This window comes from Macaca mulatta, chromosome 19 (genome assembly GCF_049350105.2).
Source record: "Macaca mulatta isolate MMU2019108-1 chromosome 19, T2T-MMU8v2.0, whole genome shotgun sequence".
In the NCBI taxonomy this organism is placed as follows: domain Eukaryota; kingdom Metazoa; phylum Chordata; class Mammalia; order Primates; family Cercopithecidae; genus Macaca; species Macaca mulatta.
The window spans coordinates 11,535,315-11,549,174 of record NC_133424.1 but is presented as its reverse complement, the minus strand read 5'-3'; the positions used below and the strand labels follow the sequence as shown (position 1 = coordinate 11,549,174).

At 54.6% G+C, this 13,860-nt stretch overlaps 1 protein-coding gene across 50 annotated transcripts in view; it reads right to left on the bottom strand.

Moving 5' to 3' along the window:
* The window catches only part of DNM2 (dynamin 2), a 110,591-nt gene that overhangs the window by 16,784 nt on the left and 79,947 nt on the right, over window positions 1-13,860 (bottom strand). For 14 of the 50 annotated variants that reach the window (XR_013408654.1, XR_013408656.1, XR_013408652.1 and 11 more), the window contains exons 11-13: window positions 11,918-12,004; window positions 8,289-8,359; window positions 4,342-4,393 (exon numbers count right to left, since the gene is read on the bottom strand). Coding sequence is in view for 43 of the 50 variants with exons in the window: in XM_077976424.1 (XP_077832550.1) it covers window positions 4,342-4,393; window positions 8,289-8,359; window positions 11,918-12,004 (210 nt within the window). In the remaining 7 variants the exon portion in view is untranslated. 50 annotated transcript variants of the gene reach the window in all.

Sequence of the window (13,860 nt, the reverse complement as noted above, 5' to 3'; positions counted from 1 at the left end):
GAAGGGCTAGCGTGCGCCCCCTGGGGCAGGGCATGGCACGACAGGAGTGCCAGAGATGGGGTCTCCAGGAATCTGTCTGGGGCCCAGATGCTGTCCTAGTCAGGGGCAGTCCTCTGGAGGGGCTTCACCCGGACTACCCCGACCCACCCCAGGCCTGTCATTCTGAACAGGGCCACCAGCCCACAGTTCCGGTGGCTCCTTGGTGGCTGGATGTGAGTGCTAAGCCCCAGGTGGCCATGAAGACAGAGGTGGCTAAAGAGTACCCAGGGACCCCTGAACCATGCAGAAGTCACTGCCCAGGCTGGGGACAGCATGAGATGCCACCGGGTGCCCCTTGTTAAGGCCAAGGGTACGGACTTCTCCCTCCGTGGGATGAGCAGACAGGACTCTCACAGTTGTTTGGAGCAGGCAGTGACCCCTGGCATCTGGCCATTCACAGGCTGCCTGGTGGTGGGTGAGGGGGCTGAGGCCAGCAGCCCCTGTGAGGTCACAGCATCCCCTCTGGGAGTGCAGTGACGAGCTCTTCCTGGTCTGCCCAGGAGGTCCTGGTGTTAGCATCAGGCCTGGCATTCTGGGAATGCCGCCATTCACCCGGGGGAGCGGGGTGGGTGCACTGCCTTGTCTCAGTCCAGGGCTGGGCACAGAACGAGTGCTTAGTAGGTCCTGGTTCCGTGACTGAATGACAACCAGGTGAGGGAAAACAGGGAGACAGGCTGTCAGCGCTCCCCCAGAGAAATGTGAGGCCTCCATACTCCTAGGCCTGGCCTGGATCCCAAGGAGAGGGATGTGCCCACGCACCCCTCAGTGGCCTGGCTCTCCTGCCTCCAGCCGGGCTTAGTGTTGCTCAGAGCTGGAGGACAAGGCCCATGCTACGCTTTGGGGTACATGGCCACAGGGCCAGGGCACTGATCGGGGCCATGCTGGGGATGGCACACCGAGCCTCGGGGCAGGAGGTCTGGCAGAAGCCCTGAGGTGCCCTTCTCCACATGGGTTCAGAGACAAAATCTCACCCCAGGGAGCTGCAAGCTGTGGGTGGCGAACACAGGCACCGTCAGCCATCCACAACTTGTGACCCAGAGAAAAGGGAGGGGCCAGGCCTCAGCAGAAAGTCAGGTTTGCATCCAAGGGACACATCCCAATGGGACTGGGCTTAGAAGAAAGTGGGGGTGGGAGAGACAGAAGAGGCTGCAGGCCGTCGCGGGCTGGGGTGCACAGTGACAGGCAGGCAGGCACATGGGGCGGCATGGGCGGCAGGGCAGGCAGGGGGTGGCAGAGCAGGGATCCCCTGGCAGGCTGCTCCAGCCTCTTTCCTGGGTGAGGGTCCTGCCCCGAGTCTCCCGGGGAAACCACAGCTGGGAGACCCAGAGGCCACGGCCACACTCATGACAGGGCTGGGCTATGTGGCCTCTGGTAGGAAAAGAGGAACACCTAACCTCTTGGGGTGCAAGGGAGAAGCAGGTTCCTGGCCTTGGCCTGTCAAATTCAAGGGGACTGGGGGAAATACGTGAGGAACCTGAAAACCACAAGCCTAAGGCCAAATGATTCCTCCCGTCACTGCCCCCACCCATGGCCGTATCTGCACCACCCAGGCCCTGGGAGTAGCAAGGCCCTGGCATAAGATCGGCTCAGCTACAAGAAAGACCCTGGGATTGCCAGAAGATCCCTGCTAGAGGGCAGTGGCAGGGATGACCAGTGCCTTGGTGGCTGGCAGTGGGAGAATGTCCAGCAAAAGTGAGCCCCTGCTAGGACTGGAGGCCCAGACTGTGCTGTCCAAGTGTGAGAGCCGGGCTGAGGCCAGCTGCCTAGAGGCGAGCTCCTTGAACTGGGCTCAGCTCTCAGATATGAGTAGCAGGCTGCTTCCCACTGGGCTGGGCTGGACTGGGTCTCACGCCCATCTTACGCCCCACACTGAGCCCCAGCTGAGGGCTGTGCACAAAGGAAGGAGGTGTTACCCACAGCAGGGACGGACAGCAAATATGATTCATCTTGGGGGCCATGTCAATCGACTGGTACGAGATACCTGGAGCACTGTGGTGAGAATTCTGAGCGTGGCAGGAAACGGTGCTAGGATCAATTAGTGTTGCCTGTTACAGGCAAAGGATAGGAGAAAGGTATAAGTGCAACAGAAGAGTCTCATCAGTTTATCCAGAGGACAAGAGGCAGCATCTAGGAAAGGGGCTCCTGATTGACTAGTCATGCCTGCCATGCGTAGAGAAGAGGGTATCATATGGGGAAAAAAACAATACCTTGATAACTTAGCCACATCTGCTATAGAACAGGAATGCTGGCAAGTTTATTTGGAAAGAATGCCAGGATTGATTAGCAATGTCTGCCATGGGCATGTGCTAGAGGAGCGGCATAAGGCAAAGAATGCTGTATCAACTAGCCATGTCTGCCATGGGCACAAGAGGGGAAGATTTCTGCCATGTGGAAAAATATGCTCTGATCCATGAGTGACATCTGCATAGGAGAGAGGAGGAGGAGGGGCAGTGCCAAGAATGAATTCTGGTCTGGCTTAAGCGAGATCTTCCACAGTCAGGGATATGAGGGGAGGCAGGGGCAGTGTGTAAGTATTTGCCATCCCTGACCTACAGGAAACCAGGAAAACCTGCCAGGAACTGGCTGCAGGAGTGTGCCTTCAAGGGTGGCGGTTCAGTTAGTGCCTGTGTGAGTCAACTTAAACCCAGGGCAACGTGCAGTCCAGCGCCGGCTGTGGCATGGGGTTTCTAGGTTAGCTTGATTTTTAGTATTTTTGTTATTTGGAGGGGATGGGGAACAGGGAATGTTAAGGGGTGGGTGGGGTCTCCATCACCACTAGATTCTCTAACGTTTGCTACCACACTAAGCATGTACTTACCAGGATCTCCCCCTTTGAATATGCAAAGTTAGGGTTGTGGGTGAATCAGGGAAGAGCAGGCAGAGGAAAAGAGATGGAAGGGACGTGAAGGGGACAAAGAAAAAGCAGGAAAAGCACAAAAACAGGAGAAGAGAAGATCAGGGGAAAAAACAGCAAAAGAAAAAAATTACATGCTATTAATCATATTCATGGTGTTAATATTTAATTCATTATCATCTCAAGAAACAAAAAAGCAACAACATATGTATTACCTACAGCAAGCGCAAAAATAAATCATGCAATGGTTACGTTCCTCCTTCCAGTAGGCTCTATGATCGTGCAAGGTACATGGCGGAGTCCCCGCCCCCACCCCTGCCCAGTGGGGAGAAGGGAGGGACATAGGCGAAATTTTGCAAAGATTATGGGTTTCCTTTTTTTTCTTTTTTTTGAGATGGAGTCTCGCTCGGCCGCCCAGGCCAGATTGCAGTGGTGTGATCTCGGCTCACCATAACCACCATCTCCTGGGTTCAAGTGAATCTCCTGTCTCAGTCTACTGAGTAGCTGGGATTACAGGCACCCACCATCATGCCTGGCTAATTTTTTGTATTTTAGTAGAGATGGGATATCACCATGTTGGCCAGGCTGGTCTCTAACTCTTTTTTTTTTTTTTTTTTTTTTTGTGAGATGGAATCTCACTCTGTTTTCCAGGCTGGAGCGCAGTGGCACAATCTCGGCTCACTGCAAGCTCTGCCTCCTGGGTTCACGCCATTCTCCTGCCTCATCCTCCCGAGTAGCTGCGACTACAGGCGCCCGCCACCACGCCCAGCTAATTTTTGTATTTTTAGTAGAGATGGGGTTTTGCCATGTTAGCCAGGCTGGTCTCAAACTCCTGAGCTCAGGCAATCCACCCGCCTTGGCCTCCTAAAGTGCTGGAATTACAGGTGTGAGCCATTGTGCCCGGCCTATTATTAATTTTTAAGACGAGGTTGCATTGTATTGCCCTGGATGGTCATGAACTGCTGGGCTCAAGTAATCCTCCTGCCTTGGCCTCCTAAGTAGCTGGGGTGATAGGCATGAGCCACCACAACCAGCTCATTTTTAAATATTATTTGTAGAGACAGGGTCTTTCTGTGTTGCCCAGGCTGGTCTCAAACTCCTAGCCTCAAGTGATCCTCCCACCTCAGCCTCCCAACATGCTGGCATTACAGGCGTGAACTACCATGCCCAGCCAAGAGTCAAGTTCTAACCCTGGCCTTGGATAGCACATACAGTCTTTTGGGTGGGTAAAATGTGCCCACTAGGCCCTGCCAGAGTGTCGGCTCTTAGACCATCTCCCAGAAGTGTCTATTCCTAAGTGGCCTCCAGAGGCCGAGAGAGCAGATGGCCTGGTACTGAGGCTGTGGGGGCGCTTTCCACAGGCCGAGCTCCATCCCTGGGGCTGGGCTGTCATTTAGTGTCCTCCCACCCCCCAGGGTAGAGTGGCAGGCTGCAGAGGGGTGTGCTACCTGATTGGGGATGGCTCTCTTCTTGTTCAGCTGCGTGCTCCTCTGCTGGGCACTGAAATCAAAGAACAGACAGGGTTCATGTGGACAGGATGCTGAGGGGGAAGAAGGGCAAGAGGCGCATGTGGCCATTCTCTCCCTGGGGACCAAGTGAGCAGGCAGAGGCAGAGGCAGAGGCAGAGAGAAGCCCCCTGCACACAAGGAGCTGCACAAGGGCAACGGCCTGGGCACACGGAACAAGAAAATGTATCTGGTTCGATTGAGGCTTCTTAGGCCCTCAGCTCAGCCGACTTACTAAAGTGTTGGTTACTTCCAGATGTCACTAGGATCCCGGAGTTTCTAAGAGGAATTGTGAGAAGGTGTTGCCTAAGATGACTGCAGTGGCGCAATCACAGCTCACTGCAGCCTTGACCTCCCGGGCTCATGTAACTCCCCTGCCTCAGTCTCCCGGGTAGCTGGAACCAAAGGTGCACACCACCAGGCTCAGCTAATTTTTGATTTTTTATAGAGATGAGATTTCGCTATGTTGCCCAGGCTGGTCTTAAATTCCTAGACTCAAGGGATCCACCTGGCTCCACCTCCCAAAGTGCTGGGATTACTGGCATGAGCCACTGCGCCCGGCCCTTCTTCCTACTCTTCTCATGATTTGATCCCAACACCAGCCTGTAAGTGGCTCTAACCACAGAGCCATCCAGTCCTCGACATCAGAGTGTGGGACAGCTGCTGGCCATGAAACGGCACGTATCTTGCACGACTCCTGACCCAAATTTAGAGGACATCCAAGGTCTACAGGGTGTGTTTCTATAAGGTTCCTATGCAGCCACAATCCCAGATCTCTTTTCTTCTTTATCCATCCTCCTTCCTGGCTAGTTCATGCCAGCATAGACAAAACCCACTATATTTTATATGTGGACACCTACTCCACCACCTTACGGTTCCAGTATATTTTCTACTCTGACAATCATATGATCACTTGCAAACAACATACATCTCCTGTTACTTATCCAACACATTTTCTTTTCTTTTCTTATTGCTTTGGCTGAAACTTTCAGAACAATATGGAAAAGCAAATCAGCTTGGTCACTTTCCTTTCCTGACTACCTTGGGGGTTTTGTTTTAGAGTGCAAGTTGGCTGTAGGATAAGGGAGAAAGTAGGCTTCTGTTTCTAGATCAGAAAAGGCTGGAAAACTAAGAACTGGAAAACTAAGAACAAAGGCAGAATTTTATCCAATGTTATCCCCAACATTCAATAAGTTTATTATAGGGCTGCTCATCTGGGCTGTTTATTATTTATTTTTGAGACAGAGTCTCACTCTGTCACCCAGGCTGGAGAGCCCTGGTGTGATCGTGACTCACTACCTTGACTTCCCAGGCTCAGGTCATTCTCCCACTTCAACCTCCTGAGTAGCTGAGATTACGCACCACCATCACGCCCAGTTAATTTTTGTATTTTTTTATAGAGACAGGGTTTCACCATGTTGCCCAGGCTGGTCTCAAACTCCTGGGCTCCAGCGATCCACTCACCTTGGCCTCCTGCAAAGTGCTGGGATTACAGGCATGAGCCACTGCGCCAGGCCTGGGCCCTGTTTATAATATTTTATTTGGAGGGTAATGGGAAGTCCAGAACATCCAAGCACAAGAAGGATTTTGATCAGCAGCATCTGAAGGAGGTGGCACTGAGCTGAGCCAACCTTCACAGTGATGGCTGGGTGACAAGTGATGCCCCAGAGGTGATTTTCCTAAGGGCCTCCTGGCTCCCACCCTTGCCAGGGCTCCCTCAAATAGCGGCCCACAAGGTGGCCCCTCTCCTGAGCCTGGACCTAATCGGAAGCATCCTGGTGTCTTGGGGGAAAATCCAGAATCCTCCCCTGGACCTGCAGGGCCCTCCTGATAACAGGGCCTGGCCTCTGGCTCTCTTACCTCCCCCTGCCTGGCCTTGTAGCCGTCCTTCCCTAGGTTCAATTCTCTGGGGTGCCCCCTGCATCACCTGACTTCTTCAGGAAGATCTCTCCAGGCCACATCCCTGGCTCCCCTTTCCCACAGCCTATCCCCTACCCTCTCTTCCTGCTCTCATCGTCCTTGTGACACTTTGCTTAGAGACTCCACCTCCCCAGCCTGCAGGCTCTGAAACAGCAGGGGCTACAGCTGGTGCGGTCAAGGTCCTGGCCCGGAGGCCCAACGCTGGCCCTGGCTCTTCAGCACCCCATAGCTCTTCAGCGGGCCCCGGGGACGTCCCACCCAGGGCTGGGGCCACCCGGCCAGGGCGTACCCGTTCACACACCAGGGCAAAGGCACACAGCAGGCAATACCCACCAGGTCACCAGCTGCTCAGTATAGTAACAGCTGGGGTAAGTGGGAAGGCCCAGGAATCCAGAGGAAAGAGTGGAGTGGCCAAAGGAAAAACAGGAGAGATTGTGAGAAGGAACTGTGGATGAAGTGCGAGAAGCAGAGACATCAAGGTGAGGAAAACAGCAGCAAACCAAAGATGGGGACCAGCGCTGTGAGCCCATACACACCTGTCAGCCGGGAGCACAGGGCTGGGGGCTGCCTCCCACAGGCAGGGGAGGCCCAGTCAGGGCCCTCAGCTCATCTCTAGGAGGGGTTCTGATGAGGCCCTCATTCCTTTCTTTTTTTTTTTTTTTTTTTTTTTTTTTTTGAGATGGAGTCTCGCTCTGCCACCCAGGCTGGAGTGCAGTGGCCGGATCTCAGCTCACTGCAAGCTCCGCCTCCCGGGTTCACGCCATTCTCCTGCCTCAGCCTCCCGAGTAGCTGGGATTACAGGCGCCCACCACCACGCCCGGCTAATTTTCTTGTATTTTTAGTAGAGACGGGGTTTCGCCGTGTTAGCCAGGATGGTCTCGATCTCCTGACCTTGTGATCCGCCCGTCTCGGCCTCCCAAAGTGCTGGGATTACAGGCTTGAGCCACCGCGCCCGGCCGCCCTCATTCCTTTCTTTGCCTTCCTCCTTTCTCCCCACCTACCTGGTGCCCAGCACAGAACAGGTCCTCAATCAGCTTTGTCAGGTGCACCAATAAACGTTCTATCCGGTAGCCACATAGCCTGAGATTTGGCTCTAGAGGCCCTCCCCTAGGAAGCCTGCCTGGCCCGTCAAGGCAAGGCCCAACAGCCGCCCTCTGGACCTCGACAGGCCCCGCACGGCCCCACCCAGCACACTACGCTGTAACGGCCTGTGTCCCTGTTGGTTCCCTGCATGGGGCCTTCCTCTGAGGGTGGGGAGCTGGGTGTGGGTTTGCCCACTGCTCTGTCACAGGGCCTCACGAGAGGGCATACCAGCGGCACCATCCAGCCCGCCTCAGGCAGGAAGGCCTGCGTGAGCCTCCCCAACCATCTGAGTGAGGCCCAGGCGCGCCGAGGGACTGAAGGAATCGGCGGGTGATGCCTGAGACCACTAGCACTGATAGCGACATCCTGCTGAAATCAGAGCTCCCCGATCTGGGCCCTCATCTAGGTGCCATGGAAAGTTCTGGTTTAAATCTACAGTGTACGCCTTGAAGCGAGGGAGACCCCAGGCAGCAGTTCCCAAAGAGCAGCTTCTGGAGCCCTGAGCCCACGAGATGCTGTCCATGAAGGGGCAGAGTCTGCGAAAAGCTGCCCACTGGTCGCTAAAGGCTCTGACAAGTCCTGTGGGAGAGGGGGTGCAGCAGCTGGCTGGCTTCGCCCTCTCCCTGCCGGTCTGACCATAGCACTGCCCTCTCCCGAAACTAACCACAGGGATGCCCCACAGAAGGCGCGTTGGTTTGGGACAGTGGACCACTATCAGCCCAGGAGAGTGTCCAGATATTCTCAGGTGGCTCTGCCTTCACCCCAGGACCCCCGATAGAGACTGTGTGACCCCCGCCCTCTCAGAGAATCCCAACTCGATCACCTCCTTGGATCTAAGAGTAAGGACTGGTGCCGCCCGACCAGCCACTGTCTCCAAAAGTACCTACTTGGCAAACCCGATGAAGTCCTCGTGGTTCGTGTTGATGTAGGACTGTTCAATGTCGATCAGCAGAAGAATCTGGGGGAAAGTGGGGGTCACTGTGAGTACAGGGCCGAGCCTGGTAAGCGGGGGTGGTGACAGGAGCATTTCCTGGTCTTGCCAGCAGAGAAGGCGTGCGAACTAGGAGGCTTCCCAGACAGAACAGGGGGCTGGTGTCGCACTCCCCACACCCTCACAGGCAAGAAAGCCTGGACAACAGAGCACAGCCAGGCAGCCCGATGGGCCAGTCACAGGCAGGGCCACTGTCCCCAAGGTCTGGAGTTCTGATTGAGCCACTAACTGGCCATGTGACCCTGGGCCTCACGTTACTGACCTGTGGAATAGGGTGACAGGAGGCCCAACTGCCAAGGGTTTAATAATGTGCAGTCTTTTTTTTTTTTTTTTTTTCTTCGAGACTCACTCTGTCGCCTAAGCTGGAGTGCAGTGGCATGATCTGGGCTCACTGTAACCTCCGCCTCCTGGGTTCAAGCGATTCTCCTGCCTCAGCCTCCCAAGTGACTGGGATTACAGGCGCCTACCATCATGCCCAGCTAATTGTTGCATTATTGGTAGAGACAGGGTTTCATTGACTTGGCCAGGCTGGTCTCGAACTCCTGACCTCATGATCTGCCCGCCTTGGCCTCTCAAAGTGCTGGGATTACAAGCGTGAGCCACTGCGCCTGGTTTTTTTTTTTTTTTTTTTTTTTTTTGAGAAAAGAACTTACTGTGTCTCCCAGGCTGGAGTGTAGTAGAACAATCATAGCCTCAAACGCCTGGGCTGAAGCAACACCCCTGCCTCAGCCTCCCAAGATGCTGGGGCCGCAGGCATGTGCCACCACACCTGGCTGATTTTCCTTTTTTTTTTTTTTGTAGAGGCAGGGTCTGACTATGTTGCCCAGACTGGTCCTGAACTCCTAGGCTCAAGTGATCCTCCTGCCTCGGCCTCCCAAAGTGCTGGGATTACAAGAGTGAGCCATTGCAAGCCACTGCCTTATAAAATCTCTTTTTCTTTTTCGGAGACAGAGTCTTGTTGTGTCACCCAGGCTGGAGTGCAATGGTGCAATCTCGGCTCACTGCAACCTCCGCCTCCTGGGTTCAAGCAATTCTCCTGCCTCAGCCTCCCGAGTAGTTGGGACTACAGGCACACACCACACCACCCGGCTAATTTTTTGTATTTTAGTAGAGACGGGTTTTCACCATGTTGCCCAGGTTGGTCTCGAACTCCTGAGCTCAGGCAATCCGCCCACCTTGGCCTCCCAAAGTGCTAGGATTACAGGCGTGAGTCACCGTGCCCGCCCTGTAAAGTCTTTAGCGCCTGGCGTGTTCAAAGTGCTGCATTAAAACTGCGAAGCTAATTTGGCCAACTATGAACACTAAAATAAAACACACACGTGTGTGCACACATGCACACACACACATACTTAAGCTAGAAAGGTAAAGTCTCAGGTAAAGAGCAGGGCTTGCGAGTCCACAGCACTTGCTGAAACTCTCCCTCCCTCATGTTTCTTGTCCTTTGCCCAGGATGAAGTTGGTCTATGGGAACCATGGATCCAGGCAGCTCACTGGCTTGGCTCCCATTCACAACAGGCCAGGCTGCTGGGGAGAAGGGGCTCGGATGCTCCTCACTGGACTCCCCTGGCCCTGGGCCAGTCACTTCCCCTCACTGCACCTTCAAGTTTCCGAAAATAAAGTAGGGCAAGGCACCCGGACTTGTCGGCCCACTGGAAAATGCCAGGGTGCTCCGTCTGTGGGAGCAAGCGTGGCTGGTTTAATAAGGCCTGAGTCCCCTCAACCCAGCGCTCTCAGATCCGGCCCGGGAGCATGGCAGGTGAGCACCAGGGGCTGTGGAAGGGCCAGCAGCATTCTCACTAACAGTAACAACAAAAAGAATCAGACTCTTCCAGACTTTTGGTACAATTTCCAAGCTACAGCAGCTCTGAGGCATAGGCGCACCGGTGCCCTGAGGGAGCAATTGGCCAAATCAAAACTGGGCGCCTCTCTGCAGGACGAATGAGCTGATTTCATCCCCATCAACGGCAAGCGGAGAAGGACCATTTTAAACATGGTGACATTACAAGCAAGTGCTTAATTAAGCTCTGGTTTCAACAAACAGTTGTAAAAAGAACACAGAGGACAACTGAGAGAAAGTGACTCAAAACAGATCCGGAAGCGGCGGCTCACACCTGTCATCCTAGCACTTTGGGGGGCCGAGGCAGGCGGATCACTTGAGGTCGGGAGTTCAAGACCAGCCTGGCCAACATGGCAAAATCCCATCTCTACTAAAAATACAAAAATTATCCAAGCGTGATGGCTCACTCCTGTAATCCCAGCTACTTGGGAAGCTGAGGCTGCAGAAGAGTGTAAGGATGGCCCAGTGCTTAGTGGGTGACAGTCTCAGCTGCAAGGGGGGGCAGAGACTTCCGGTGTGTGCTTGCAAGCCTTTGCAAGAAAGTGTTAAATGCTGAAACAGAAAAAGCAGGCTGGGTGTGGTAGCTCATGCCTATAATCCCAGCACTTTGGGAGGCTGAGGCGGGCAGATTGCCTGAGGTCAGGAGTTCAAGACCAGCCTGGCCAACATGGTGAAAATCTGTCTCTACTAAAAATACAAAAATTAGGTGGGTGTAGTGGCATAGGCCTGTAGTCCTGGCTACTTGGGAGGCTGAGGCATGAGAATCGCTTGAACCTGGGAAGTGGAGGTGGCAGTGAGTCGAGATCGTGCCACTGCACCCTAGCCTGGACGACAGAGCAAAACTCTGTCTCAAAAAAAAAAAAAAAAAACCAAAAAACGAAAACACACACACACACACACACCCCCCACACAAAAAGCATCCCAAACACCCTCCAGCAGGCAAGTGGAGGCCCATGCTATGCTCCATCCATTCCCTGGAAGACTGCTTAGTGATCAAGGCAGCAAACTGCAGATACAACAAACAACAGGCTTGGCTCCCAAATGCACGACGCCGAGGGGAGGGAGGGAGGGAGGGAAGAAGGGAGGCAGGAAGGGAGTCAAGAGTCAATGGGCCTCACACTGTGGGAGTCCACTGGAAAGACTACAGGATAGGGAGCGGACTGGTGGTGGCCAGGGCCTGGGGATTTCCTTTGCTGCTTCTTTTTTTTAAAGAGACAGGGTCTCGCTCTTTCTCCCAGGCTGGAGAGCAATGGCACAACCATAACTTACTGAAGCCTTGATCTTGTGGGCTCAAGGGATCCTTCCACCTCAGCCTCCCAAGGAGCTGGGACCACAGGCATGTGCCACCACGCCTGGCTAATTTTTTTATGTTTTTGTAGAGACAAGGTCTTGCTGTGTTGCCCAGGTTGGTCTCGAACTCCTGGGCTCAAGCAATCCTCCTGCCTGAGGCTCCCTAAGTGCTGGATTATAGGCGTGAGTTACTACACCCAGTCTGGCCTGTGGGTTTTTGAGGGGTTGACTACAAAGAGGCATAGGGACAGGGATTTTAGGAGGTGATAGAACTGCTCCATATCTTGATTGAGGTGAGGGTTACTTTGCCATATGCAGCTGTCAGCACGCACGGAACAGTACACTTGACATTTACTGCATGTAAATTATACCCAATAAAGAAGACAAAAGGCCAGTACCTGGTCCTTGGTTCTCCCCTCCCGTTCCCGGATGTAAGTGGTGACGATTCGCTCTGTCTCCTCTCGTAACCGGGGGTAGGAACTGAGCTGGGGGAACAAGCAGAGTGGCCGCGTTGGCGGGGTCCTCGTGGCACGGGAAGCAACACGAACCACACAGGTGAAAAATGTGGAGGGGGGTGGGGAATGAGATATGAGGGGGCCCACCGAGCCCACACCTTGCTCCTGGCCCCCAGTGAGTCCAGCTGGGAGCTAAGAGCGGAAGAGTGGGGGCGCTGTGGACCGGAGAGAGCAGGAGAGCAGAGCTGCTTTTCCAGCCAGCGGCCAGGAGGCAGGAGGCGGCATGAAAGCAGAAAAGCAGGGACGTGTTTGCCACCCAGGGCTTCAGGGCACCCCCCTCCTGCCCAGCACTGGGTGACAGCAGGAACCCTGAAGGGCCTCGCCAGCATGAGTGAGTAGCGTCTGCTCTAGAATGGTAAGGGGGGGCATCTGGGCCATCAGCCTCGGTGGGAACTCCTTGCAGAGAACTACTCCTGATCGCTGTATCTGTGGCACCCACTCCCCAAATGCACCCACCTCCCCAGGCTTCATCTGCAGAACCAACTTAACCAGACCTCATGCACGGGGGAGTGCCATCTTCTGCAGTCTGGGTCAAGCCCATGAGTTGGGGAAAATGGAAAGGTTACTCTCAGGTGGCCTAGACCATGAGAACACGCAGGGCTACACTGATGATGTGTTTCCTGTGTTTTGCTGTTTTGGTGCTGGCTGGGAAACCCCTTTCTCTAGGGGTTCCAGGAAAGGGCACTGCTTAGTAAATGCGATGCGTTTGGCACCATCAAAGGCTGACTGCCCCCACGGGCAGCCACAATGCGTGTGCGATGCCACTGCCCCCATTCCATCTGCCAATGCAACGTGGCGACATCTCAAAGTGACAACTGGTAGGGGGAAGGGGGTTCCTGCCGAGGCTGAATTTTCCAGATGCTCGGGTTGAGGCTAACACATGGAGGGGGAGGAAGGGGATAAATGCGGAGGTGAGAACGAAACCTGTTACCTTCTCGGCACACTTTTTAATGACCGTGGCCAGCTCTGAGACCACGAGATCAACACACTTCAAACTCGGCTCTTTGAGTTTTACAATCTGTTTTTTCACAATGGCTTCAAAGGCCATGTCGGGGGTGAAGAGCCCCGTCCTGGGTCATGCGGAGGGCAGGACGAGGCAGAAAGACACCCAGGGACAGTGCAGGCCACACACGCAGGACAGGAGACAGAGAGAAGAGAAGAAACGAGAGTCATCTGATTAGTCCATGCATGGGGGAGCCTGCGCCCGCATTTGCCCCGGAAGCTGCTTCGGATCAAAGAGGTCTGGGGTTTGGGGGTGTGGGCTCGGTCTGGGGTATAGTTACAGAAGGGCCACGGGGGGTTGTCATTGCACAGCCAGCCAGCCAAGGTGTGCGGAGGCCTCTAACGTTCATGTCCATGACACCTGGCTCTAGGATGAGTATTTTCCAACCTGTTTGGGCTGTTTTCCCCCTCCCTTTTCTAATCGAAGAAGCTTAAGCAGCAAATGTGGGCTTTTCCAGACTGAGAACAGAGGGGCTCAAGCAGAGATTCCCTGGCAACCCGGAGCGCTGGGGACACTGTGGTCGCGCAAGCACAGACTGCCCACTGGGAGGCATTTCAGCTGCTTGGCCAAAGCATGCTGCCCTGGGAACCAGGCCCGCGGCGTTGGAGCGGGTTGGGGGAGCCCGGCGTGTCCTGCCGAATGGAGGCAGTGGCTCATCGAGGGCGCATAGAGGCACTGTGACTGAGTGGATCCAAAAATGGGCTGCCCCTGGGGGACAGCATGGGGTGCAGGGTGTGGCAGGGGCACTTAGGAGCCCAGCTGGCTCTCATTATGTCGCTGGCATTCGGGCCTTTCCCGGAGCTGAGGGACAGAGAAGTCGGTG